We start from the raw sequence: 27390 nt of genomic DNA on the forward strand, positions 1-27390 counted from the left end.
AACTACGAAACACGCCAATGCTACAAATTCAGATTGAAAAAAGTAAGGTTATGTTCGAATGCAGATGCTATTTGCTAATGCTAAATCTATCAAGATCATTATTATGTCCATGAAAAAATCGTATCAATCTATCCACAAGGCAAATGGTCATCAAATCGGCATGTTGGAGAGCAGAAAAAGAGGGAAAGGAGGAAGAGGAAGTTCAAGGTAAGTTTTCGGATCGTGGACGCGTCGTGGTTTGTTCCTTCCGGCGCGGGGATTAAGCTTGTCTATGACACTAATTTCAGTCTAGCAGTTAAGCTGCCCGACTGACTGCAATGTCTGGAGGAAGAGAGAAAGTGGCAATACCACTTAGACAGCAGGTTTTGGATTATTCAAACCATGGATTGCTCCATCTTGAAGTCCCCAGTCGCCTGGGTATCGGAACGACTCATAGTCGTATAGCGGCTGAAATCCTGCGGTCCCCGATAATGCTCGACCTGATTCCTGTTCTTGACCGACTCGCGCCGGAAATAGATACGCTTGCACCACTTCCAGAGCTCAACGCCCGCAAAGAACAGAATCGCCTCAACAATGACAACGCCCCACTCCCACGAGATGCCCGTGTGCATGAAAACGACGTCGTTGATAACAGGGATATAAAGCGCGGGGAAAGTGGTCACAAAACCAAGCATAACACCGCAGAACAGGAACTTGTTGCGCCAGACATCGTGCATCCACTGGGTGAAGTACTTCTTGGAACCGGGTTGCATGCGGAAGAAGCTGCGGCGCATGTTGATCATCTCCCAGGCGAGGAAAAGGGCGAACCAGGTCATACAGACGAAGGTTGTGGCGCGCGCGCGGAACACGGTGTCACACTCGGGGCTGTAGCTGGCGTTGCACCCGCGGGCGAGGTTGCCATCACCCCAGACATAAAGGACCAGCGAGAAGGCGCTTAGGCAGAGGGCGGCCATCCACATACCGTACACGATCATGTCGACGATGATTTCCCACGTGAAGATACCTTGTTTCTGCGGGTTGTTAGTCTTGACTATCAGAGATTTGGGGTTGGAAGGGTACGTACACTCTGAGGAGGCCGATCCATGATGTCGGGAGCGGCAACCTCCATTCCCAGCCCCATGTCAGGAGCACCGGAGGTAATCATGATGATCCACAGAATCTCAACGGGGGCAATAGGGAAGACCGACTGTCCATCCTCATCCTTGAACACGAGTCCAATGAGAAGGGTGAGCGCGAGACCAACGTTTTCGGCAAGAAGATGCAAGACGAATTTCTGAATATTGTCGAAAATGCGACGACCCTCTTCAATACCGTTAATAATGGAGGCAAAGTTATCATCTGTCAGCACCAGCTCCGAGGCATCCTTTGCGACATCAGAGCCTGCTTCACCCATTGCAATTCCGACATCTGCACGCTTCAAAGACGGAGAATCGTTGACACCGTCACCCGTCATGGCGGCATAGCGGCCACGGCGATGCAGAGCATCGATCATGCGGACTTTGGTGTTCGGTGCGCATCGTGCGATAACCAGAGGCAAAGTGGGCAAGTCGTCAATCTCATCATCTGTCAACTTGTCGAATTGACTTGCAGTCATGACCATTGCATCAGCAACGTCCTTAGCGATTCCATCCATGTTGGCGGGGATAATTCCAACTTGAGCGGCGATGGCTCGTGCAGTACCAGGGTGATCACCGGTGACCATGTGGACGGAGATTCCAGCTCGGTAACACTCTTCAATAGCGCCAGCTGTCTCAGGCCTAGGGGGATCGTAGAGGCCGACCAATCCGCAGAAAACAAGGTCTTTCTCGACCTCGTCGCGAGGGGGCACTTCTTCGCCGGTGGCGAACTCTGTGTGGAATTCTCGACTAGCAAGACACAGAACTCGGAGACCTTCCTTTGCCAGTGCTTCCATGTTCTGCAGGATTTGGTTCTTGATGTCGTTGCTCATGGGGACTGGTTCTTCGCCGCGGGTCCAGAGGACGGTTGTGCAAGATTCGACAACACGTTCCACAGCACCCTTGGTGAAGACCATCTGACGAGCACCCTTTTCGTTGTCGTCCTCCCGGGCGAAGATGACGGACATCTTCTTGACAGTCGAGTCGAAGGGGTATTCAGCCTTCTGGCGCCAAACCGGCTTCTCACCCTTGGTCCAGCGCTCACGGCCCCAGTTGAAGCGGGTTGCAAAGACCTGAATTGCGATGTCGGTCGGTTCACCACGAGCCTGCCACTCGTTTCCCTCGGACTTGTGCACAACAGCAAGGTTGGCCATAGAGGCTACATTGAGATAGTCCTCCAAAGTTTTGTTGTTCTTAATAAGCTCAGCCGGGTCTGTAGGCGTTCCCTGCACGTCACGCTCAAGCTTGACGGGGGCATCGGGCAAAAGGCTAAGGTCACCCTCAGTAGGGTCCAGTGGGTTACTGGACGAGCCAACTGAATACGTTCCCAACGATGGAATCCACGCCCTTTTGGCGACCATCTTTCCTTGGGTAAGAGTTCCAGTTTTGTCTGAGCAAATGTTAGTCACAGCACCAAGGGCTTCCAGGGAGTCGAGCCTCCGGACAATGACGTGTCTCTCAACCATTTGTTTTGTTCCCACTGCCATCGTAATGGTCAGAACCACGACGAGACAAGCTGGGATCATGGCAAGACCAGTGGCGACCGCGTAGATAATGACTTCCTTGTCATTGCGGAACTCATTGGCGGCCATGACAACAATTGCGAAAACGACGGCGATACCAAAGAGGAGCAAGGCCAGCTTGGAGAGTTTGCGTTGCAGGGGTGTTCCAACGTTGATACCCAAGAATCGACCGACAGCATCGGTGGCAGTCAGGGTCCAAGCCTGCACATACCACCGCTTCTTGGTTTCGCCTTGTGGACCGCGCTTGACCTGGCGTTTTTTCGAGTCATTTGCGTGGAGAGCCGCAGCGATAGCGCCGATTTCGGTCTTCATTCCAGTGCCGACGACAACTCCTCGAGCTCGTCCGCGGGTCACGGTCGAGGAGCTGTATGCGATGTTTAGGCGGTCTCCGGGTCCGGTGTCTTCGTCAAAGGCCACATCGACCTCTTTCTGGACGGGCAGCGACTCGCCAGTCAACAATGCCTCGTCGGTTTCAAAGTTCATGGCGTCCACAAGTCTGCTTCGTGTTAGTTCGATCCACCCATGTTGGTTCAAAAAGACATACCTAACATCAGCCGGGACAGTGTCGCCGACTTTGAGTTCCAGCATGTCTCCAGGGACAATTTCGGTAGCAGGGATAGTGTTTGTTTTGCCATCTCGCGTGGCTACGCCGGTGGGTGAGCTAAGGCTGCGAAGAGAGTCCATGGTCTTCTCTGCGGCGTAATCCTGATACACGCCTACGACGATGTTGAGTCCAATGACGGCGGCGATAACACCACCTTCGATCCAAGATTGAATTCCAAAACTGACAGCCATTGCGATAATGAGGACCTAGATGGGTACGTTGTTAGTTAACTGGACAAGTGGGACAACCCCTAGAAAGAAGGAACAACTCACCAGCATCATCGCATTGGCAATCTGTCTGATAACGATTTTGGCAAGCGAGACCCCCTCGCCGCCTTCCAGTTCGTTTGGTCCATGCAGCTCCAGCCGCTTCTTTGCTTCGGCGGTGGTGAGACCTTCCTCCGGGTTTACCTGGAGTTCGCGCAGAGTCTCATCGGGCAGGAGCGTGTGCGCCGGCCGAGACAAGGGCTGGACGTGTCCCTTTTGTTCGTTCTTCTCCCCCATTGCAGTTGGTGTTGTTGTTCGTGTTGTTGATTTGTGATTCGAAGTTATTGTTATTGATTGAGCTGACTTATTCTACTATGGTGCGTTCACTTAGGGAGGCTCCATATAGATTGTGTCATCCAAGGAATGCGAGTCCATACACAAGAAGGACTGTGCCCGGCTCCGTCTTGACTGATTTGATAGCAATGGATTGAAGATCTAGAGTCTAGATTCTACCGTGCAAGAATACTCCGAGAACGTGGGCGACCGAGTTCTATTTAACTCTAAATCTGGTATGACGACAGCTACAACGACGCCGCTGAGGCGATACTCCGATACACAGACTCTCCACCATGGAACCCGGATCTGAGCGACGCCAAGCCTTGGTATTCTTCGCATTGGAGACTCTGCTGCGAGTTCTGAGGCACGCCGCCGATGACGCATACGACTCGAGCCAGCCCACGTGAGGTCCCCAGCTCTTGGCACCTGCGCCTCTAAGCGAACCAGCGGTAGCGACAGGCCGCCTGGGGTCTGTGATTCGTCGATAGCGGGTGTGGGTCTGGCGGAGGGCCAAGAGCAGCGCGGGAGGCTTGGCACTCGGCGCACGCTGCACCAGCCTGGGAGATTCAGCGCCTAGGATTGGCCCTCTTGGGACGCACCTTGGCTGCCTGCAGCCTTGAGGGGTTTGAGAAAGGGTGGCAAGGCCTAAAACCAGCCCAGTGGCCCTTCAAAACGGTCCTGCATCCCAGGAAGAACCCCCGTGAATGGACGCTGCCCCCCACTATAGGGATCCGATTACTACCAGGGCGTCTCAGTCTCGACCCAGCGTCAGATGCGAACGCACTTGCTTTCTAGCCGGTTTACCCGACCTTTCCCCCCACGTTGTATTGCACTATTCTATTGGATATGTCGCTTTGCTAGTCGCAGTCGTTTTCGTATCTTGCATCTCGCCCGCGCCCGTCGGCCTCGCTCTCCGGACTACGGACTAGGGCACGCACGCACGACATTATGGCCGGAAATGCGACCAGCAAGAATCTGATCGCCGTCATCATTGGTGCTGTGGTGCTGTTTGGTGCCATTAGTGTACTGCCGATGTACGTTTTTTTGTTTTCATCCTGCTATCTTCAGCCTAATGCATTGCCATTGGAAGTCCCAGTCGATGGATCGACTCCGTAACCCGTCTGCCCCTCTCCCTACCCCTCCAAATCCTTCTCATGCCCACCCCTGTCGCACCACGGAATATTCCATGGCTTTCGGTACCAGGCCAGGCCTAGCTAGCCTGGCCCATCGGAACCGATCACATCACATCACATCATACTGGCCCGTACCCCAGCCCCCCTGTCTTGTCCCTGGAGCACGCGACATGCGTTATACTGACCAGACACAAACATGCAGCGTCATTATGCGCCGACACCGTCGACGCGCAGCACAGCGACACGCAAACGAACTCGCAGCCCTCCATGCCAACGGCTGTATGCGCCAGGTCTCCGTGCAGAGATGGTTGGAGCAGCAGCGTCGACATCCATCGCAAGCACAAACACAAACACCCGATAACGATACCCTTGAGCGATACGCAGGCGAGTCATGGTAAGCAGCTAGCCCCAGTTTCGATTCCAGTGCAACATCATATCATATCATATCACATATCGCGCCCGGTGCCCTTGGCGCCCCCAATTCTAGAAGCGGGGACAGGGCTGGCCTTAGGGCGCCTTGGCACTCCTGCGTTAAACGAGTTCGGACTGATCCCCCTCTTTCCCAGCGCTGATCCGCGCTATGTCATGGTGTTGTGGTACCGACGGCCGTTGATCACAGTCCGGAATCCAGAATCGTCCCATGCAGGCTGACGCTTTCCTTTTCTCTAGCCCCATTTGTCTGACGGCCCTGCTTGCGCCTGCCCCTGCACCTGGCTCGCGCTCGCAGTCTGGGTCTGCCTTATCGGCTTCAATTTCCAGCTCCACTATACAGAGCGAGCGTTACAGCCGGCTTCGGAGTCAGATATCGCTCCGTGTTCCCGAAGAAGCACACCTATCAAATTCCCATCTACATCCGCATTCCGAATACTGCATATCATCAACACAAACAAATGATAACAACGTTAATGACGACTTCCGCACCCGGTCAAAGCGAGGCCCAAGCTCGAGCTCTCGCGCTATCCCTCCCGAGACGAGCACTAATACCCCAGACCCGAATTCACACTCGTTCAGCGGCGTGCTGATCCTCACTAGATGCAGCCACGTCTTCCACACTCACTGTCTTGCGTCGTGGTTCGAATACAGACGGGTTGGTGAGGAGTATCGGTGCCCGATGTGTAAGGATGTTCTTGATATCTCTTGATATCTCTTGATATCTCTTAATCGTGCATGATAACTGCGACCTGTCAGATAGTCCCCAGTTTACACTTTTCTCTGCGATGGGGAACTGGATAGGGAAGTGGAGCGTTGGTGTAGATACCAGATAGGGAAAGTGGAATGAAATGCTGGTGCCTTGGCGAGCCTGGCTGGGCTGGCCCCGGACTTGGCGTTTCGTCTCGATTACGTTTCTTTTTTGTTGAGTGTGCCGTGCCGTTGAGCAGTAGATCGACAGACTACGGAGTACACATGAGGTACATCGTAAAGATTGGATAGCTTCATGAAACAGAATCGCCCATGTCCGTCAATAGCTACGACTGGGCACATGGCGTTGGCAATGAAACCTCACGGTGTCCCCGAATCCATCCCACCTCCGTCTCCCAATGAACCATGGAAGACGGACCCAGAGAGCATTGAGTTAGCCAAGACCTCGACCCATGGACAACGACATCATCGGTCCCAACCCCACAGCGACGAAGTGGCCTACCACATCATCGGCTCTTGGGTTGGCGGTTTAGTATCTTGGCCATCCTGCGTTCCGAGGAGATAGATGGCGGTTATTCTTAGAAGTTGGCACTATCCCGTATATGCTGAGATATACGAGTAGAAGTCGGACTTTGTTCGGGGCTCGGATGTTGTTTACGGTAGATAGGTGGCAAATCGGGTAGCCCTATCTATATTTGTTTGATATGCCGGCTATCAAATTGATATTCATGAATCTGTCTTTTGATCTCGGGATACCCCGGTCCGCTTGATCTTCGGGGACGGTGCCCGTGGGGTAGAATGAGATTCTGTTTCGTGGAGCGAATAATTTGACGGTTTGATCTGATGCTGGCTCGGGCAGGTCCAGCCGATCTGGCCCCCAGAGTCTGGCCTGGACTGGGCTCTGCGGGTGAGATGGCGATTCATTCTTCAGGACGTGCATGATTAGGGTCCGGATTCGGGTCCGGGGTTGGTCGTGGAGGTATGTTTGCTTCTTATCTGGTTTTGCGTGGAAAGAAGGATTCGTAGAGTAGTTCAATTGAGCCCATGTGATGGCTTCTCCGGAATGATTGCTAAGTTGCTATGAGTGAACTTCGCGGCATTTGTCCGCCCGTTCCATCGAAATGTGGAGATGAAGGATGAGAGTTGACCCTGGCCTGGTCTGGAGTTGCAAAGATGGATAGTATACCGTAGCGTGCGATGTATGGAGTAGTCAACCCTGAACGGTAGTTCGGCGCCTTGTCGGGCTGCGACTACGGTACTCCATATGCAGGTTCTAGTTCCAACTCCGTACTTGACTCCAATGCCGGACCCCCACGTTCAGTTCCTGACCGCATTTTCGGACGGTCTTGACGCTTCGCATTCTGCCGGGTGCCGATCTCCCCGTACATGAGGTGAGGGATTTTCTTCGTTTCCGAGATTCTTCTTGCGGAAGACGTGGTGCAGACGCTCGGGCGTTTCAGTCCAAATGCAAATACAGCACAGCTCGAGTGATGCTCGGGATCGGTTTACCCAATCGATGAACTGGGTAGGTCTGGATGTCCGAGCTCCTGCAGCCGCCCGCGTATTGGCAGCCAATCCGGGGTGGCGGTTCTGTCAGTTCCTGCGAGTGAAGCGCCAATATATGCGGAGGGTCGGGTGCTGGCTGCCCTGCTTAGAGAGATTTCCAGGCCAGATCTAGAACCCTCAATGCGATTAAACAGCCGCGCCAGGCGACGGTGCGGGATAGGCTGGGCTGTCTGCATCCTGTTTCAGGCTATTACAGAAGCAAGGGTAGGAACTGAATTACCGGAAGTACTCCATATGTATACAAGGTAAGTGATGCCCGACAAATTGTTGCCGTCACGCGACTTCCATATCCTGCAACCACTGTAGTGCTGACTGCATCAACGGGCGAAATCGACGCTCGTCCTAGGTGTGTCAAGGTTTCTTCCGGCGCAGCAGGGATATATTGCAGCTGCGTGCAGGTAGAGATGTGAGCTGTCTGAGGTTGTGATTCACGACAATCCTTCGCGGACCGCTTTGCCGGACGTCTTTCCAGTCATTCACCTCTGCGGCCTGTCGGTCTGGAACTACCAATTCATCTAGTTGTCCAGGCAATTTCTATCTAGGGTCTCCTCATCCTTCGTCTAGGGATTAGGGCGGCGACTGCTCCACCACTCGTTTCTCTATCATTTTAAGTCAACACGAGATTTAGCAGGGTTCTTTCAATTGCCCATGACCACGGTTCGTCGTTGAAAGGGGGCCAGTGTCAAGCGCAAACACTTGATGCCCTGACTATCATTGTTAGAAGCCGACCAAAAGCCGCGGTATGAGGAAATCCTGATTGTTGCAAAGGCTGCTATTGGCCAGGTCCGCCGTCGACCAGCAGTCTAGCACAGACTGAATAACCCTAGTTGTTTGGCGGTCCCCATCATGCTCGGGCTCTAAATAGGCGCGGAGCTTTAGCGTAGATATCACTACCATTGGTAGGAGTACTCATAGGGATGCGGATACTGACAAAATCCAGAGCCTTGACATTGGGCCGCTGATACAGACCGAGGTCTAGGGTTGACTGTGATATCACCCATAACTCGGAGGTCACAGCTCATGAGAACTATCGCAGGATGTCCTAGGGACAATTGTATGGCGTCTAGAGTTGTGATTCCCCGAGAGCGTAACATGGCTGCTTTTTCAGTCACAGCTGATAGGACGACCAAATGAAATGCTTGACTTGGTCATCTCTAAGACGAGTAGTATCATCAAAGAGAGCGTTAGCCTCGATCATGCCCCTCGCAAAATTGCCGACGAGAATCCCCAGTTCCTCCGGATTTTCTGCTTGGGCCACGTTATAATCGTGGTTTCTTGCCACGGGGCAGTTTTCGGCTAGCAAAACGGAATCTGATGCGTTTAAATTCGATGCTGAGGCCCGGTTTCCCAAGCAGTCCTGCATAGACAAACGCAGGTAAATCATTCACAGAACCATCTTACCTTGCTTGCGACTTGCGGTCTCAAACCTAGGGTGAGCAAAGCCTGAGGTCAAGGAGAAATGAGCCAGGGCATACTGAGAACACACCAACGAGCTCTAGGGTTTCCGTCGAGCAGATATCTTCATTCCGCCAGGAGCCGTGGAACGACAAGCACAAGGTAAGTGAGTAGGTACATGACTAGGTTTCGAAGCGAGGGTGTTGAATCAGGCTCGATTGGCTGCTATATTGCTGCTACATTGAAGGTATCGCGTCGTCAATTCAGATCACAGAAGAGGTTGCAGGTCTCCCCTGCCTTATACCTGCTTTGTCGGGTCAATGACTGGGGACCATTAACGAGCGTGTTACACATTCGGCGTACGGTCAGGCAGTTTCTAGTGCCCCGTCCGTGGTCGAAATCGGCAACACCACAGGGCCCCCGGGTGAGTTCTCATTTCGCGCTGTCAGAACCTCAACTCCGGTTTCCGTGACGAGCAAGGTGTGTTCTATACACATGTTAGTGAGCAGTCAACTAGACCATGGGAGGATGTTGAGAAGTGTTGTACGCACCAAATTGGGCAGTCCGTTTACCGTCGACAGTTACATTCGTCCAGTCATCCGGCCAATATATCTCCCGAGAACTTCCCAGCGCAAGGATAGGCTCAATGGTGAAAGTCATACCGGCTTTACATACTCCCACAGCTTTGTTCTTGCTGTAATGAGGTATCCATGGTGGAGGGTGGAATTCGGTATTAATCCCGTGGCCACCCCAGGTTGTGACAACCTTGAGGTTTTTGGACTTCGCATGCTTCTCAATAACGCGGCCAAACTCTCGGATAGGAGTCCCGGGTTTTACGAGCTCAATTGCCTTATCCACGCATTCACGTGTTGTTTCGATAACCCTTACTGAGTCCGGGTCTGCTAGCGCTCGATCACCCACGTAGTATGTCTCATTGACATCGGCGTGGTAACCCCCGTGGTATAACGAGATATCGAGATTGATAATGTCCCCGTCGAGGAGGATGCGCTGGTCGGGTATTCCGTGGCAAACAACTTCGTTGACGGAAGTGCACAGTGATTTCGGAAAGTGGTTGTAGTTCAAGGGCGAGGGATATGACTGTCAAGGTTTAGAAACGGACCATGGCCGGAAGGGTTGACCTCACCTCTCGCTCTACGCACGCTCTGTGGCAGATCTCGTCCAGATAATCTGTAGTAACTCCCGGCTTGATCGCGGCAGCAGTGATATCCAGTACTTCTCTGGCCAGTCTGCACACTTTGCGCATCGCCTCCTGCCCCTTGGCGTCGAGGATATCAATCTTCGTCCTGCTCAAGCGTTGTTCGGCTTTGGGGATACCGGTCACGGCCCAATCAGGATGTTTGATCGTCTTGGGGACCTTGCGCATAGGAGAAAGTGGGTAGAGTGGTCGAATAGTGCCTGGAAAGGTAAATGTGGGGAAAGGGTTGTACAGTCCGGTGCCTGGAACGCGATCAGAGATGGTCTAGATTTGGAGTGTCTGTAGCGGAAGTTACCATTTTTTGTCTTGTGAAGGGCCTTGTGTTCGCTCTACATGCGTGTTAGTCTAGATTGGCGCAAATGCCTGGCCATGGCTGGGGATGGGATGATGAAACAAACCCAGTTCCTCTTAAAGCAGTCCTGCGAGCAGAAATAGCTGTCTTTGATGCCGCTCTTTACGCACGTCGGACACTGCAGATCCCCCGCATCGTTCTCGCAGTCCGCTCCCAGACACTTTCTGCTGGCGGTCATTGCAACGGCAATTTTTTGTTGATGCGGTTGGATATTTTTCGATGATTGAAGCCCTTGCGTTGGTTGTGGTTTTCGGTCGCTGCCTCCACTGGCGAGAAGCGGACGCGCTAATTCTCAGTTGAAAGGAAGGAAAGGCGCCGTGTGACCTCTTGTCTGCTGCGCCGCTGATCTTGGCGGGGGCGCTCATCACCATGCTTGAGCCTCTACAATTTACATGTTTATCAGGTATCCACTTCATAGAGGCCTTCTAATCCATGGTTCGAGATGGATTTGATAACATTAAACACGCACTAGGAGTCATTGACTCCAACTCAACTCCAACTCTGTGCGGGGTCCACGTCACCATCATGCTACACACCACACTGCTTCCTACGCTCCATTGATCTTTTCTACGGTCATCAAGGTGCTCTGCAAGGCAACTTAGTTGGTGTTTATTCTTCTAGCCGGTAGTGAGCGAATTCCAAGCGTATTGACCTGTCATTGAGTAGCCAAATCCAGCTGATACCGTAGGTCACAGATCAGCACAATGAAACTTTCAGCTTCCCAGCTACGCTACATCAAAGCCGCTCAGGAAGCTCTTCGGAGATACGATGAGGAGCTGCAGGCCATAAACAAGAAAGTAAGCCAGCCACTGTACCTCGGTGCGATCTTCCATTAACAGCCAGAGATATGGTCCAACCCAGAGCTCGGCTACGACGAGCACCAGGCGCATGACAACATCTGCGAGCTCTTCGAGTCGCTTCGCCCGCAGAGCTATGTTGTTCGACGCCACGCATACGGCCTAGACACATCATTCGAGGTCGAATTCAAGCATGGCAACGGTGGCGCTTCCAGCGGCCGCGTTCTAACGTTCAACGCCGAATACGATGCCCTTCCGGGTGTCGGTCATGCATGTGGCCACAATCTTATCGCCACCAGCTCTATAGCCGCTTTCATCGCGGCCTGTGAGGCACTGGCAGTTGCTGCCCCCAAGGAGCTGAACTATACCGTGCGTCTACTGGGCACTCCAGCGGAGGAATCCGGCGGTGGAAAGATCCGTCTACTCGACAACGGGGCATACAAGGATGTCAATGCTTGCCTTATGATTCACCCCACGGTCCAGTCGCTGAGATCGCCCAACTTACTGAGTCTCGCGAAGGCACCCGAGGGTGGGTTCCTGGCGAACGACAAAGTCCGCGTGGCCTTCACCGGCAAACCGGCGCATGCTGCTGCGGCGCCTTGGGAGGGTGTCAATGCTCTTGATGCCGTTGTCGCGGCCTACGTAAATATCTCGCTCCTCCGGCAGCAGATCCTGCCTACTCAACGTGTGCATGGGGTGATAGTCAATGGCGGCGACAGACCGAATATTATACCCTGGTCTGCAAGCGTGGACTACTATATCCGCTCGCCAACTCTGGCAACTCTGAAGCCGCTAACGGAGCGGGTGGTGAAGTGCTTCGAGGCTGCTGCCACTGCCACAGGGTGTAAGGTGAAGTTTGAGTGGTAGGGGCTCTTCAATTCTCGCACCGTCAAACGCACTAATGTGCTGTTAGGGGCCTTTCCTACGCAGACGTCAAATCCAACGAACCCATCTGCGAGAGCTACGTCTCCGTAATGCGCGCAATGGGCCAGCATGTCCTTCTCACCGCGCCCCCAGGTGCAGGCGGCAGCGCATCAACGGATATGGGTGCGTCACATACCCTCCCTCTAACATCAACTCCTGCCATCTCCACATGGCGAAAATTCTCTTTTAACAAGCCTTCTGCAGGAAACGTATCCTACGCCGTCCCTGGCTTCCACGGCATGTTCTTCATCCCCGCCAAAGGCGGTAACCATACGCCGGAGTTCACTGAAGGAGCCGGATCTGCGGAGGGATACAAGCGGGCAATCAAATGTGCGGCGGGTATGGCCGTTACGGCGTGCCACTTTTTGGATGATGATGAGTTTGCGCGGCAGGTTGAGGAGGACTTTAGGAGGGGTGAGTCGGCGTAGATGGCGACAAAATGTTCTAGGGCTTAGGTTTGTCTCGGTTGGTCGAGCTTTGGTGGATATACTTTGTCGGAGAGCTTGATGTTTTATATATCTAGTCTCAATTGTGAATAAGAAGTGTTTTTGTAAGTAAAGTGCTCTGGCTAGAGGAAACAGGGCTCAACTAAGCTAGCACAGTTACTAGATGCCTAAGAACCAAAATTCATAAAAACAGTTTCTTATTGGCATGATATCAACCCAGTGCAAACGACCACAACCACCAATAGCGGTTCGATTTCAGGTTGACGATGTGCTTTTAGCAATTTGCGAATATAGTATTAATTAATTAACCCTTCTTTAATAAGTAGCCGGGCTAGCTCAATCGGCAGAGCGTGAGACTCTTAATCTCAAGGTTGGGGGTTCGACCCCCCCGTTCGGCTTTTTTTTTTGCAATTTTTTGACCCGCCATTTTGAATACCATCTGGCGATGGCAAAGACGTCTTTCTGTGTCAGATACGAAGGTTGTGTTGACTGTACGTTGTGTTGATGAAGGCTTGGAATTAAAGTTCAAATCCTGCCTGAACCACCAGCTGGTTACGTCAGGAACTTCTCGTTCAAGGTCGTGGCCCAAACTCATAGAAATGGAAGTGTTTTAACATGCTTAATCTGCCATGCAGCTAATCTTTATCTTCGAACTCATTATACACGCTAGAAATCTAATTTTGCATAACATCAACTCTAAGCCTCAGGAGCAACAATGCTGTCCTTGACGTAGAGGTCGACGTACTTGTCGACTTCGTAGTCCTCCAGCTCCGCCTTGTTGTTGCCGAGGTCGACGAGCTGCTTGAGGCGAGCCTGGTCGAAGTGCGCCTTGAGGTGGCGCTGGTACTTGTCCAGGATCTCGGGCTTGGCCTCGTCACGGCGCAGACGGTGGCCGAGAGGTGCCTCGACAACCACCTCGTCGAGCACGGTGCCGTCGTTCAGAGTGACGGTGAGAGCGTTGGGGATGGTACGCTTGCTGGGGTCGTGGTAGTCCAGGGTGAACTTGGGGTCCTCAACACAGCGGATGCGCTGGCGAAGGTTCTCTAGCAGAGGAGAGGTGGCGGCCTCAGAGCCATCGGCGTAGTCGTTGGCTGTCAGGCGGTTGAAGACGAGCATGGTGGCGACCATGTACTACACGCAATTAGTATAGTACTATCTCTATTATTGTTATGTCATACCTGTACGCAGTGGTCACGGTCCGCAAAGTTGTCCATAGCCTTGAATTGCTTGTCGATGATGCGGATGCACGCCTCGTGAGTACGGTTGGTGACCTCCTTGATATCCTTGGCGGTCTTGCCCAACTCCGCGAGCTTCTTGTTAATGATTTCAGCAGCCTCAATGGCGGTCTGGGAGTGGAACTCGGCTAGAGAATCTTAGCATCTATCCATACTCATGGCTGAGTTTGTCACGTACCGGGATAAGAGACCTTGAAGAGAACGTTCTCCATGACGTAGCTGCCGTATGGGCGCTGGAACTTGAACTTGTTGCCCTTGAACAGGACATCATAGAAACCCCAGACAGGAGCGGAAAGGACGGTCTTAAGACCACCCTCGCCCTTCTGGACCTTGAGGACGAGGTTGACGGCGCGCTGGCAGGCGTCACCGGCAGCCCAGGACTTCCTGGACATGGTGTTGGGAGAGTGTCTGTAAGTACGGAGACTCTGGCCATCAACCCACGCCTGGGTGATGGCGTCGGCAGTTTGCTTTTCACTGAGGCCAAGCATCTTGGACACTACAGCGGTAGTAGCGACCTTGACCAAGACAACGTGGTCCAGACCAACCCTGTTGTAGGAGTTCTCCAGAGCGAGGACACCCTGGATCTCATGGGCTTTGATCATGGCCTCCAAAACATCCTTGATTGTGAAGATCTTACCCCCAGCGATGTTTCCACCAGCACGGTTGGTGCGAGAGGCCCAGTCGGCGACAGCGAGAATACCGCCCAGGTTGTCAGAGGGATGGCCCCACTCAGCAGCGAGCCAGCAGTCGTTGTAGTCGAGCCAACGGATCATCGCACCAATGTTGAACGCACCATTCACGGGGTCCAATTGATAGGGAGTACCCGGGACGCGGGTACCGTTGGGAACGACGGTGCCATCGACAACGGGACCAAGAAGCTTGGTACACTCCTTGAATTTTAGAGCTTCCAAACCACATCCAAGAGTATCTAGGAGAACCAGCCGGGCGGTGTCAAACTGTCCCATCATCAGTATAGTTGTTCCAAGTGTTTTTGGAGTGTGCTTCTCATCGGGAGCTCATACTGCGAGGTCGGAGTCGATCTTGTAGTTGTGGATGTAGTCGGCCATATCCTTGATTTCAGGATCATAGTCGACCTGCGAAGAAGCAGGAATTGGAGCTGCGGATTGCAAGGACGTCATCGTTGAGAATTTCGAGACACGAGTTAAAGCTGGTGATGAAGCTCTGTATGAGTTGAGGAGGACGGAAGAGGGGCCACAAGATGTGCGGGAGAGCGAAGCGATGCGGGACTGGAGACTGCGGGGAGACCTGTGGGTCAGCCGTCTCAGCGCTGAAGAGGCAGACATGTTGGTGAAAAAGGGACTGAGATAGGAAGAAGGTTGTAATACTCAATTGATGTGAAAAGGGGAAGGAGAGTAGATGAATTGTCTGGCCGGAAGGGAGGAGAAGGGGGAAAAGAAGAGTCGGTTGAGTCCTGAGAGGGAGGGATTGACGGTTGACCGACCTCCTCGCCGACTCAGCCGAGGCCGTTCGCTTTTGTTGCTGCGCTGGGCCGGGCACTTTAGCCGCATTACACCACGCAGTAGCTATTCTATCGGTTACACGCGGTGATTTTACCATCCGATCTCGGAACATAACACTCTGTCTTGCACCCTGGAGTTGAATACATTCTATGTGGTCTCCTCTAAGAAAGTAGCGCTTTCGGCTCTTGTTCAACGGCTGCCCCGGACTGCGCTCCTTACCCCGCACCACGACTCCATTCCGACCCGTCCACGCTCAACCAACTGCTGCCGGCCTGCCACCAACTCAATTGGCACGAGAATTATGTCTGATACTCTTTACCACCACTTGCCCTTAGCTGATAACATTTCACCTACCCACCCCTGTTTGTTTTGCTGCCTTCTCATCGCTCCGCCGAGGGTCCCACGGTCGGCCGGCATCTCAGTCCCGCGGCAACACATGTGGTTCAAAGTGCTATAGGCGATCACTAATTCTCACGCAGCTCACGCTCGTCTGTTTCCTGCAGTGATAGGATTATCTCTTTATAAATTGCCTTGGCTAAAACTGGAGGCACTGCATTGCCAATCTGCTTGCGTACTTCTCTGCGTCCGAACCGAAAGCCCAAGGGAAATGTCTGCAAACATGCGAACTCCCTGTTTGTGAAGCCACGAAGTCCAGATGGATGATAGTTATTTTCTCCTCCGCTGCACGTTATTGTACGAGCTTGCTGGTTGGCGTTGCCTGGGGCCCTTCGGTTTCGGTTCCGTCGTTGTGCACCTGCTACATCGTGATCGGGGGTCCCAAGAGGTATATTCCGAATCATCTGGTTGATTGTTGTTAGATTGCGCAAGCCTGAACTTGGCCGGCCATGAGTAGGCTGGGGCAATCGCGGGAGAGCCTCGCCCGGCCTAGATCGCAGTCAGCAAAGTTGTATTATCTAGTTCTCAACAAACATACCCCGACGCAATAATAATCAGCCTCCTGCGAGATTGTGGCACTCCGTACTCCATGCAATTCAGAAGCGCCCACCGAACAGAGTATCCCGTCTCTATAAAGTCACAGATCACACCAAAGAACCATCCTTGGTGTCTATCAAAAAGGCCACTCGTTTCCTCCATTGTATGGATTCTCGGCCTCGCCTTACGAATAAGGTTTCCACATGAGAATATGCATGCCGAATTAGCATCATCATTGGGCCCTTCAATGGTATGAGCAGGCGAGAATGTCTGACATGGTGGGGATCCATGGGTGATGTCAACCCTCAGGAAGTCCTCGTCGTTAGTCAAGAAACTGAAGACATCGCTTTCTTCGCACTCCACCATTGGGAAGTTCAACCGGTAAGTCGCAGTGGCGTGCGGGGATAGATCGAACGACCATTTGATGTCTAAGCCAGCAGCATCAGCACCGCACGAAACACCTCCGGCGCCGCAGAATCCGTCGCCAAAAGTATACTTCCGCTGCACCTTTTGATTTAGTATCGAATCTTGATTGTCGTCTTCGTCGCTATCATCTAGCACAACAACCGGTACACGAGGTTCGGGTACGTTTTCGCTACCAAATGGAGCAGTCTTCCCTCGCCAGCGGCGACGCAAGGTTGCAGGCTCTGTGCGGAACTTTTCATCAGCATCTTCGAAAGCTAGGTATTCGACCGAAGTCGTGTCCCCTTGGAAAGTCTCTTTCAAGCGGCAAAAGAAGTCATTCGGAGCCTTGCTCTTTTGGCCGTGTTTCTCGATATGACAGAGGTTGGTGAAGTGGATCGTCACAATGTGTCGTACGTCCGAGAGAGGGACTTCCGCGGTATTATATGCAATCCAGACCAACTCATCGCGCCACCTTGGGATGTAAGTGCCTGCGTGCTTCTTGGCCTTGAGCAGTCGGCGGCCTCGAAAGAGTATCTCGCCGTATGTATCTCGCCGAATAAAGTCAATACGGAGATACTCGTTGTCACGAAGTTCCACAGATTGTCCCAGCTTGTATACTATCCCAGCATCGCAGCAGACCTCTTTCAAGGACCCTTTTTCTTGTTGCTCTTGTGAAAGAGACCGGTTTTCTCTACGCGCAGAGGCACGCCAATCGTCGCGCAGGATCTCGAAGCACTCATCGGTGACGTATTCACCATCGGGGATAGTCTCGCCGGCCGTGAGATCGACGAACTCGCGGGTTGTGGTGCCACGGCTTTCGCGCAAGAAGTATAAGCGATTCGGGTCGTTGTCTATGGTAACACTGCTAGCATCACTATTATCGCTAGCATTGTCGTCCATCACGTTGGAGCGTTCGAAGGCGTCCATGTCACGAAAACAGGAGGAAGACATGAAGAGGCGAGTGCTCAGTTGGTACGCTTCCAGAGCTCAGACAGTCAAATGATGAACCGGGAAGCGGTAAACTCAAAGATGGACACAGGAAAGATATGCTGATAGATATTCAGAGAAGATCGGCTCAGATGAGATACACTAAGAGAAGGTTCAAGAAGGCAATAGGTAGGTAGAAGTGTTGAGGAAGCATAGAGAGGAATGAAGAAGAAGAAACTATTTGGGCGAGAGAAGAGAGGTAGTAAGAGGGTTCTGAGACATCGACAGCAGGCGAATGAGACATTCATTGTTCGATGTGAGGGAAACATCCGCTCGAACGGAGTAGAGTCGCCATTTCAAACCATAGGACTGGATGGCAGGCTAGCGAATAAGTAATAGTTGACTATACAGTAACTTAAGGCTAAGCACTGTTATTCAGGCAGAGAGCAAAGTAACTGCCATTTGATATTGGCTTTGAATACGTTCCCAACTGAGTATGAAGTGAGGCCATCCCCATTGTCCATGTCAAGATCAAAGAGTAAAATGTAACAACAAACTGCATATCTCTCCATATATGACGTAGGAGCAGAAAATGATACTCTCACCCACCTTATTGTTGAATCTAAACCTATCTATCTTCATTAATACTTCTATATTTCGATCCTTGCCGGAGTACTACCAGTACTGTGGTTGGCTGTAGTTATGGTTGAGGTGTAAGAAATGACTAAGCTCCGATCTTCTGCCGAAGCCCTGGATCACGCGTCTTTTTGCGGTTTAGCGGAAAAAAAAATCGGAGAAGATGGGATTGAAAAAAGATGAATTTTTGACTTCTCCTCCTTCTTCGCTCCTAAGACTCTTCTTAGCCATGTGCTCTCTTGCTCCTCCAATCCCTCCGTGGTCTTGAGACTCTGACCTTGGGCCGTATCCTGTCCAGGTCCCCCTTCCAGTGTCAATCATCCATCCCTTGATGCCTTCATCCTAGCAGACTTGCTCCGACGTCGCTCCCTTCATCAAGTTCGATTTTTCCACCATACCCCACCACACGCTGTGCTCAGGATTTACCCCTCTATATCACATTGTAAGTATGAATGTTGTGCTCTCGGGCATTCTCCTTCACCTTTTCTATGATGATCTTTCCGTATTTTATAGATGTTAGACTTCCTAAGCATTTTGCGGACACCTTCCGGGCTGATTCCACTACGATATTTTGCGTTTTCTTTTCATTGGCTTGAGCTGGGCGCACGCTTGCTGACAATTACATTGATCCGCAGTAATCCGATTCGCGAGTCAAGATGTGTGGTATCATCGGATTGATCCAGGCGAACCCGACCTCCTCCGCCGCCATCGACCTTCATGAGGCTCTGTACCTCTTACAACGTGAGTTTGAGATGAAACTAGCAACGTACACTTCGGAAGTGATCGGTTGGCTGATCCTATCTCCTGTTTAGATCGTGGTCAGGATGCTGCTGGAATTGCAACATGCGCGGCAGGCGGTCGCATCTTCCAGCTCAAGGCTAACGGAATGGCCGCCAAGGTCTTTTCGGACGGCGCTAGGGTGGCCGACCTCCCAGGCTACATGGGCATTGGTCATTTGAGATATCCTACTGCGGGGAGCAGTGCAAATGCCGAGGCCCAGCCTTTCTACGTGAACAGTCCGTACGGTATTTGTCTCGCTCACAACGGAAACCTCATCAACGCCCCCGAGCTCAAGAGATACCTTGATTTCGAGGCTCACCGTCACATCAATACCGACAGTGACAGCGAGTTGATGCTGAACATCTTCGCCGATGAGCTGAGCGAGACCAAGAAGGCGCGTGTCAACCAGGAAGATGTCTTTGCTGCCCTTACCAGAATGTATGAGAGGTGCGAGGGTGGTTGGGCATGCACAGCTATGCTCGCTGGTTTCGGTATCCTGGGTTTTCGTGACTCCTACGGTATCCGTCCCCTCGTCCTTGGATCCCGGAAGTCGCTCGATGGCCACGGTACAGACTACATGATGGCGTCCGAGTCTGTTGCTCTGCACCAGCTTGGGTTCACGGATATCCGTGATATCCAGCCTGGTGAGGCTGTTCTGATCGAGAAGGGCGGCCAGCCCGTCTTCCGTCAGGTTGCTCCCCGCAAGGCTTATGCTCCTGACATCTTTGAGTACGTCTACTTTGCTCGTCCTGATTCCGTCATCGACGGTATCAGCGTCTACCGCAGTCGCCAACGTATGGGTGACCGCCTCGCCGCAAAGATTCTCAAGGCTCTTGGCCCTGAAGTTGTCAAGGACATTGACGTTGTCATCCCCATCCCGGAAACATCGACAACCTCGGCTGCCGCCGTTGCCCGGTATCTCGACAAGCCTTACTGCCAAGGTTTCGTCAAGAACCGCTACGTCTTCCGTACCTTCATCATGCCAGAACAGAAGACCCGGCAGAAGGGTGTCCGCCGCAAGCTCAATGCTATGCAGACCGAGTTCAAGGACCGAAATGTCCTTCTCGTTGACGACAGTATTGTGCGTGGAACCACTAGCCGGGAAATTGTCACAATGGCTCGCGAAGCTGGTGCCAAGAAGGTGTACTTCGCCAGTTGCTCTCCCGAAATCACGTATGTTCATCCTATCACATCGTTCTGATCTTTTCCGGTTGCTAACATCTGACAGTCACGCCCACATCTATGGTATTGACCTTGCCTCTCCTTATGAGTTAGTCGCCCACAACCGAGATGCTGAGAGCATTGCCAAGCACATCGGTGCCGACAGTGTCATCTACCAGACGCTGGACGATCTCAAGGGCGCCTGTGCTGAAATAGCCCAAGAAAACGGACTGGAGCACCCCCGCGACTTCGAAGTCGGTGTGTTCTGCGGCAACTACGTTACCCCCGTCTCAGAAGGCTATTTTGACCACCTTGAGAAGATCCGTGGTGAGGGCCGGAAGGTCAAGGCGGTTGATCGTGCTAAGGAAGCCGTTACGCATGGGTTTGCTAGCGAAAAGGATTTCCAAATTGCTGCCAACGGTGTCAAGATGTCCAGCAGTGGCGATCTTATACCTGCCGGTAACCCCGCTGAGTCGGAGGTACCCCAAGTTGGCGTCTATGGCTCCAACAAGCCTCCTCCTCTTGAGATGGAAGAGCCCCCAAAAGTCAAGGACCGCATGGACATTAGCATTCATAACATGGCCGACCACCACTAGTCATTTCCAATTTTCCAAATATTCTTTAACATTCGGAGTCTTGGAGTTTGTAAAGGCTAGAAAGGTTAGGGAGGCCCTTTTGACGATATCCGTACCAACGAATGATATGACTAGAGATGAACATATTCGACATGATGTCTGTCGCATAGAACAATGAATAGATGTCCTCAAAATTATCCGAATCATATTGAGTAAGGTATTCAAACTACTAGAACCCTCAATTACTTGCTGTAGGCAGATCATGCTTGCCTCAGGGGCCGGAGTCGGAGATGCGTTCCGCTTGCGTCATTGTTCTACAGATCACTTTTCATCCACCATCTCATCCCATTACTCGTGAACACCATCATTGCAATGGTTCGTTATATAGCAGCCCGAGAGGCCGCACTGCTCGCTGCTGAAATCGAGGCATTTGCACCTCAGATGCAAGTCACGGCGCTTGATTCGCCAGCGTCTCAGATCTATAGAAGAATAACTCGCTCAAGTGCCGCCACCCGACGACAGTCTAGCCCAAAAATCCAGACAAAACCAATTCAACCGCAGAAGAAACAGAAGGTACAAGGCAACAGGAAGAGAACGATCGTTCCAGAGTTGAGCGATGTGAACGAACTCCCCCACAATCTCGGCTCATTGCCTACACTTCCTAAAAGCGATGCTGTGGCGAATGGCATCCCCAGGACGGAAATTAAAGAAGAGGGAGTAGATGCCCTTGCAAATGAGCTCCAAGAAACTGTCGACAAAGCTACAGAAGTACTGGCAGATTCTCCATCTAAGGAAAAAAAGACGAGGGCGAAGAAAGCAAACCCCTATGGACTAACGCCTGGCGTTACACCTTTCCCTGACTGGGCTCGTCCAACGCCTGAAGAATGCGAAGAAGTCAATAGACTGCTGTCATCTATACATGGGGAAATCGTTGCCCCAACCACCATTCCTGAACCCTCGTTGACCGTGACTGGCTGCGGCGAAGTCCCATCTGTACTGGATGCCCTAATTCGCACTTTGCTTAGCGGTGCAACGACGGGGAAGAACTCCGCCATGGCGTTCAATGGCCTCGTGCAAAAGTTCGGTATCCTCGACGATGGAATCGGCAAGGGCAGCGTGAACTGGGATGCTGTTCGCCGGGCATCTCTTAAGGATGTATTCGAGGCAATCAAGTCCGGCGGACTGGCTGATAACAAGAGCAAGAATATAAAGGCTATACTGGACATGGTATATAAAGAGAACCAGGAGCGGAGGGATATTCTCGTCAAGGGCGAAGCCGAAGCCATTGATGGCAACGAAGCCAAGTCTGAGACCGTCAAGCAACTCAGCGACAAGTCCGAAGGCGAGAAGCAGTATGAGATCGCATGCGCCGACCAGAACTTCCTCTCGCTGAACCACTTGCACGGTCTTCCTACTGAAGAGGTCATGACCGAGCTCGTCAAGTATCCCGGGATCGGCCCTAAGACGGCAGCCTGCGTTTTGCTATTCTGTCTGCAGAGGCCGTGCTTCGCGGTCGACACGCACATCTTCCGTATATGCAAGTGGCTTGGCTGGGTGCCTCCCGGTAAGGCGACAGAAATTACGACCTTTAGTCATTTGGAGGTGCGCATCCCAGATCTTCTGAAGTACTCGCTTCATCAGCTGTTCATCCGCCATGGGAAGTCTTGCCCGCGCTGTCGGGCTATCACCGGGCAGTCTTCTGCTGGATGGGACGAAGGGTGTGTTATTGATCATCTCGTGACGAGGACTGGTAAGAGAAAAGGTGCCATTGAAGCGGAAAATACCAAAAGTAAGAGAGCCAGAAAGTGACATTACCTAAATATATATTTCCGACTAGGGGCCACGAAGGGAATCTATCTGCGCAGCCCGGTGCATGCGCTTATGCAACATCTTATAGATACCAGTCACTAGCAGCCGACAATATCTGTCATTCTCGCATCATATTTATATAGCCCGCTATTGAAATGATTTCTTTCCCCTGAGCTTGTAGAAAAGACTGGCACGTGCCCGGCGCATCGGAGCGCAGATCCAAAGATCGGACCACCTTTTATTTACCTCCGCGACTCCCCAACGCCGGCCTCACACAAGCCCTTCTCCCTTCGTCAATTGCCCTTGTGTGCGCGTCAACATGGAGTGCCTGGCTCCATATATACCCCCGGCTCTTTTGCCCTTCCTAGAGCGCGCCCAGGAGCAACTCCAGGATCAATCGCACGCGCTCGGCATCGTTGCCCTTTCGCTCAGCGCCATTCTCCTTGGCTACCTCTTCATTGCAGGTAGCCGGGAATCACCTGTGTCGTTTACCATACCTAATCCGCCTGAAATTAGCCCCGACTGGAGTGGAACAAAATGGGAGGATCTCCCCGAAGGGAGCGAGGAGAGAAAGGTCATTGAGGGGCAGGTTCGCGGGGTGAGTAGCGCAGCCATGACTTCATACGTGCATTGTGAGAAGGTAGACTAATGTCTTAATGTTACTACGCGTAGAAATGGAATGAGAACCTGATCATGAGCTATTGCCCTGCGGACGGACGAGTACTCGGCACCGGAATCAAGCCTGCGACAGCGGACGACGTTGATCGAGCCATACAAGCAGCGACAAAAGCGCAGGAACAATGGGCCACCACCACCTTCGCGGAAAGGCGACGTGTGCTGAAGACTTTGCTCAAGTGAGTTGCAGCCACCCATCCTTGTGGATTACGGATGGAGGGATTGACTTCTGGCAGATATATTCTGGACCACCAAGACGAGATCGTGATCGCCGCCTGTTTGGACTCCGGAAAGACCAAAGTTGACGCAACGTTCGGCGAGACGCTCGTAACGGCTGAGAAACTGAAATGGACAATTGACCACGGTGAAAAGGCGCTGAGCCCGGAATCACGTCCTACGAACTTCCTTATGATGTACAAGAAGAACCAGGTTACCTACGAGCCCCTGGGTGTGGTATCGGCATGTGTCTCATGGAACTACCCGTTCCATAACTTCATCTCGCCGGTTATCAGCGCCATGTTCGCGGGTAACGGAATTGTGGTGAAGCCCTCTGAACAGACTGCCTGGTCTTCGATGTACTATCTGGATATCATCCGCGGAGCCCTGGAAAGCTGTGGTCATCCCCGGGACCTCGTCCAGAGCGTCGTCTGCCTGCCAAAGGTCGCCGACAAGTTGACTTCTCACCCCGAAATCGCCCAGATTACGTTCATCGGCTCTCGCCCGGTAGCGCACAAGGTCTGCGAGTCCGCAGCAAAAGCCTTGACACCAGTTACGGTCGAACTGGGCGGCAAAGACCCCTCGGTCATTCTCGATGACAGCCGAACCATCAGCGAAGTAACCTCCATCGCCTCAGTTCTCATGCGCGGCGTCTTCCAATCCGCCGGCCAGAACTGCATCGGCGTAGAGCGCGTTATCGCTCTGCCAGGCGTCTACGACAAACTCATCGATACAGTCTCCTCTCGCATCAAGAACCTCCGCCTCGGCTCAATCCTCCTAGACACAAAGCTCAACAACACTAACCAGAAACCCGGCGCCCCCGACGTAGGGGCCATGATCTCGCCGGCCTCCTTCTCCCGCCTCGAATCGCTCATCCAAGACGCCGTCTCCCAAGGCGCCCGCCTCATCGCTGGCGGTCAGCGCTTTGAACATCCCACCCACACCCTCGGCCACTACTTCACGCCGACGCTCCTCGCCGACGTCACGCCCTTCATGGAAATCGCGCAAACCGAGCTCTTCGCCCCCGTCTTCCTCATGATGCGCGCGTCTTCCGTGCCCGATGCAATCTCCATCGCAAACTCCACCGAGTACGCCCTCGGCGCCTCTGTCTTCGGGTACAACGGCCGTGACGTCGCTGCATGTGTCAAGAACATTAAGGCGGGCATGGTTTCCGTTAACGACTTCGGCAGCTACTATGCCGTGCAGCTTCCCTTCGGCGGCGTAAAGGGCTCCGGGTATGGTCGGTTCGCCGGTGAAGAGGGGCTCAGGGGCGTGAGTAATATCAAGGCTGTCTGTGTTGATCGGTTCCCAAGACTCATGGCGACGAGAATCCCGCCGCGGGTCGATTATCCGATCTATAAGGGCGAGGGGGACAAGAAGAATGGAAAGGGTGCGTTTGAGATGTGTAAGGGCGTTGTTGAGACGGGGTATCAGATCACCCTTGCCGGTAGGGTTAAGGGGATTTTCCGGTTGTTAGGAAATATGTAAATCACCTAGAGCCCTTCAAGATCTGTATTATAACACTTAATAATTCACCTACTTAATAATGTATATGTCGATACATATCCAGAAAGCCAAAAAGAATTTTCATTAGCTATTACGACGCTTATCTCAACATTACCCAATCGACACCTAGTACTTCATAGCATAAACAAGCCTAAGCATCCCAAACATCAACCCCATCCAACAACGCCAACGCCATGCCCCCAACCTGATGCGAGACAATATGGCAATGCAGAATACTCGGGAACTTCCCCTGAACAAAATACCGAACAACCATCCAAGCACCCTCCATAAGCCTAGAATCAAAAAAGTCCATGACGAACGTATCTCTTAGCGCCGCACTCTCATTGACCCAGAACGAGTCAGGGATCTCTGCCTCCGCAGCGCTGACATTGTCCCATTTGAATTTCCCTACTCCGCTGCCGATTATGTACGCCCTGTTGCCGTGCTTGTGGATTGGATGGGGCGGGTGGATGAGGTCTGCTTCGGAGGCGATGATCTCGAGGACGATGTCGACCCATGTGCCGTTGTCGGTGGTGAGGACGTATTTGGGCGCGATTACGGAGAGGGGATCTGATTCGAAGAGGAGGGGTGTTGATGAGGTCATTTCGGGCTCGTAGAGGACTTCGTTGCCCAGTGACCATGAGTACGAGTTGTTAATACGGAGCATGGCTGTGTGGAGGGTCTTCGACACCTCAGAGGACGGAGGTGGAGGGTCCACGCCGAAGGCAGGCAGGTTCTCTGTGAAAAGGAGCTGGCGCACGTCTGCGGTCGTGTTGCCGCCGCCGTAGTTCATGTATCCTTGTGTATATGGGCCAATAGCAGCCTTGGGGACGTCTGTAGTGTTGACACAGTCCTGGTTGATGTACGCGAGTATCGCGAAGACGCTCATGACCTGATCACCGCCGTTGACTGCGATACGGATTGCGTACTCGCCGGGCGTTTGGTCGAGCTTGAGCATCACGGCGTATCGAGCGCCGGAGTATACGCCAACCATTTCGACCTCGCGTGGCTCGACGAGTTGGCCGTCAACTTCGTAGACCCACATTGGGTGGTTGTCGACGGAGAAGGTGATTGCCTTTTGAGCGGTGCCGCCGATGAAGTTCAAGCTTACCCAGCCGTTGAAACCGGGGTCGACGTAGATCACAGGGGGCTCGATTGTGGAGGGTGTGCAGTTGAAGACGGCCTCCGTCGGGACGGCAGAGAGGTTCCAGGGGCCGTAGTCGCCTTGGACGTTGTGGAGGTCTGGCTGGAGGCAGCTGTGATTATTGTTGCATCAGTATTGATAGATTCAAGATCGTATATGAGAATAGGAAGTCTCACCCCTTCTCTGTCAGATGGGTGCCCTCGAGGACAGCGGCCAAGCCATCGTCGCTGACTTCCTCGAGATATTGGTATCCGGGGCAGTAGACCGAGCCCCGGCCGTTGATAAGGAGGCTGTCGACGCAACTGATGATAATAGAGTTAGTTCATGTTGTCTAACAAAGAAGGAACGGGCTTACAAGAAGTTATAGCCAGACTCGATCTCAACATTATGATACTCTTCCGAGGTGAGATACGTCCAATCCGTAGCGAGCATGAGGTTAGGATGGTCTTCCGCAAACTTGAGTTCTTTTAACTCTTTCGGATCTTCCGTGATGGCGGCATAAGGACGCGGGGCATGTGGTTTGCGACTATACACCCATAATTAGTTGAATGCTTTTCCTTTTATAACACAAGCAGCCTGGCCAGACATACCGGATATACATCGCTCCCACCTGCCCATCCTGCACGAGTCCCTTAAAATGCGAATGATACCAGAATGTACCAGCAGGGTACGCCTTGAACTTATACAGAAAAGTTTCACCTGGTTCAATTGGTGCTTGTGATAGACCTGGAACGCCGTCCGCCTCAGGAGTGTCTTTCATTCTACGATATAAACGTATGAGCAGCTGTTATTGCATAATTTTGCGCAGAGATTGTACGCACTCTATACCATGCCAGTGAACGGTGGTATTAAAGGGGAGGTTGTTGATGACAGTGACCTGTTTGAAAGTCAATTCCATGATTTGTTATTGGTGTCAGGGTCATGCTGTACCTCAATATCATCATCCTCATCCCAAAACAAATCCGGACCCGGATACGCCCCGTTCGTGAAAATCATCTCGCGCGGCGAGCCGCCATTCGGAGATCCGTAATCCCATGTTAGCTCGAGAGTCTCGCGGACGAGTTTCGCGTGCGAAAGACCGAAATTCAGCGCCAACAGCGGGCACAGAACTGAGGGGAGGTACATGACTGAATCCTTGGAGGACCAGCAACGCG

General features: G+C 52.5%; 11 protein-coding genes and 1 non-coding gene across 12 annotated transcripts; 6 read left to right on the forward strand and 6 right to left on the reverse strand.

Annotated features, from left to right (window-relative positions):
- Positions 1-374: 374 nt before the first annotated feature.
- Positions 375-3745, reverse strand: BDW74DRAFT_178273 (cation-translocating P-type ATPase; the record flags this gene model as incomplete). The annotated part of the gene is made up of 4 exons (XM_073729161.1): positions 375-1010; positions 1064-3134; positions 3183-3448; positions 3515-3745. 4 exons carry the CDS (start codon positions 3743-3745, stop codon positions 375-377), a joined length of 3204 nt encoding a protein of 1067 aa, XP_073583996.1.
- A 987-nt stretch (positions 3746-4732) lies between these two features.
- Positions 4733-5315, forward strand: BDW74DRAFT_178274 (uncharacterized protein; the record flags this gene model as incomplete). Its single annotated transcript, XM_073729162.1, has 2 exons — positions 4733-4818; positions 5120-5315. The coding sequence occupies 2 exons, from the start codon at positions 4733-4735 to the stop codon at positions 5313-5315; spliced, it is 282 nt and encodes a 93-aa protein (XP_073583997.1).
- A 121-nt stretch (positions 5316-5436) lies between these two features.
- BDW74DRAFT_20916 (RING finger protein) lies at positions 5437-6205 on the forward strand. Its single transcript, XM_073732205.1, has one exon. It carries the CDS (start codon positions 5558-5560, stop codon positions 6056-6058), a length of 501 nt encoding a protein of 166 aa, XP_073583998.1. The 5' UTR covers positions 5437-5557; the 3' UTR covers positions 6059-6205.
- Positions 6206-9383: 3178 nt separating this feature from the next.
- On the reverse strand, positions 9384-10764 carry fpaI (putative methionine aminopeptidase, type I; the record flags this gene model as incomplete). Its single annotated transcript, XM_073729163.1, has 5 exons — positions 9384-9505; positions 9570-10116; positions 10163-10476; positions 10530-10563; positions 10633-10764. 5 exons carry the CDS (start codon positions 10762-10764, stop codon positions 9384-9386), a joined length of 1149 nt encoding a protein of 382 aa, XP_073583999.1.
- Positions 10765-10976: 212 nt separating this feature from the next.
- BDW74DRAFT_153340 (M20 family metallopeptidase) lies at positions 10977-12861 on the forward strand. The gene is made up of 4 exons (XM_073724504.1): positions 10977-11383; positions 11432-12246; positions 12297-12430; positions 12512-12861. Exons 1-4 carry the CDS (start codon positions 11291-11293, stop codon positions 12733-12735), a joined length of 1266 nt encoding a protein of 421 aa, XP_073584000.1. The 5' UTR covers positions 10977-11290; the 3' UTR covers positions 12736-12861.
- Positions 12862-13078: 217 nt separating this feature from the next.
- BDW74DRAFT_t127 lies at positions 13079-13151 on the forward strand. The gene has a single exon. It is a non-coding gene; the product is annotated as a tRNA-Lys (tRNA).
- A 209-nt stretch (positions 13152-13360) lies between these two features.
- BDW74DRAFT_20997 (putative 2-methylcitrate dehydratase) lies at positions 13361-15376 on the reverse strand. The gene is made up of 4 exons (XM_073732206.1): positions 15011-15376; positions 14167-14944; positions 13932-14116; positions 13361-13884 (listed from the first exon to the last, which is right to left on the reverse strand). The coding sequence occupies exons 1-4, from the start codon at positions 15290-15292 to the stop codon at positions 13450-13452; spliced, it is 1680 nt and encodes a 559-aa protein (XP_073584001.1). The 5' UTR covers positions 15293-15376; the 3' UTR covers positions 13361-13449.
- Positions 15377-15670: 294 nt separating this feature from the next.
- On the reverse strand, positions 15671-18171 carry BDW74DRAFT_185315 (DNA cytosine methyltransferase). Its single transcript, XM_073731025.1, has 2 exons — positions 16404-18171; positions 15671-16354 (listed from the first exon to the last, which is right to left on the reverse strand). Exons 1-2 carry the CDS (start codon positions 17756-17758, stop codon positions 15934-15936), a joined length of 1776 nt encoding a protein of 591 aa, XP_073584002.1. The 5' UTR covers positions 17759-18171; the 3' UTR covers positions 15671-15933.
- Positions 17690-18171, reverse strand: BDW74DRAFT_153350 (uncharacterized protein). Its single transcript, XM_073724505.1, has one exon. The coding sequence runs from the start codon at positions 18061-18063 to the stop codon at positions 17803-17805; it is 261 nt and encodes an 86-aa protein (XP_073584003.1). The 5' UTR covers positions 18064-18171; the 3' UTR covers positions 17690-17802.
- Positions 18172-19026: 855 nt separating this feature from the next.
- BDW74DRAFT_167956 (uncharacterized protein) lies at positions 19027-22695 on the forward strand (the record flags this gene model as incomplete). Its single annotated transcript, XM_073726758.1, has 5 exons — positions 19027-19111; positions 19183-20323; positions 20379-20856; positions 20968-20971; positions 21275-22695. The coding sequence occupies 5 exons, from the start codon at positions 19027-19029 to the stop codon at positions 22693-22695; spliced, it is 3129 nt and encodes a 1042-aa protein (XP_073584004.1).
- A 269-nt stretch (positions 22696-22964) lies between these two features.
- On the forward strand, positions 22965-25137 carry BDW74DRAFT_153353 (aldehyde dehydrogenase family protein). Its single transcript, XM_073724506.1, has 3 exons — positions 22965-23293; positions 23368-23549; positions 23607-25137. The coding sequence occupies exons 1-3, from the start codon at positions 23015-23017 to the stop codon at positions 25072-25074; spliced, it is 1929 nt and encodes a 642-aa protein (XP_073584005.1). The 5' UTR covers positions 22965-23014; the 3' UTR covers positions 25075-25137.
- A 54-nt stretch (positions 25138-25191) lies between these two features.
- On the reverse strand, positions 25192-27375 carry BDW74DRAFT_153354 (multicopper oxidase). Its single transcript, XM_073724507.1, has 6 exons — positions 27167-27375; positions 27058-27113; positions 26827-26997; positions 26592-26762; positions 26413-26538; positions 25192-26348 (listed from the first exon to the last, which is right to left on the reverse strand). Exons 1-6 carry the CDS (start codon positions 27359-27361, stop codon positions 25244-25246), a joined length of 1824 nt encoding a protein of 607 aa, XP_073584006.1. The 5' UTR covers positions 27362-27375; the 3' UTR covers positions 25192-25243.
- Between the last annotated feature and the right edge of the window lie 15 nt (positions 27376-27390).

This window comes from Aspergillus multicolor, assembly GCF_047715735.1.
Source record: "Aspergillus multicolor strain CBS 133.54 unplaced genomic scaffold BDW74scaffold_12, whole genome shotgun sequence".
NCBI lineage: Eukaryota > Fungi > Ascomycota > Eurotiomycetes > Eurotiales > Aspergillaceae > Aspergillus > Aspergillus multicolor.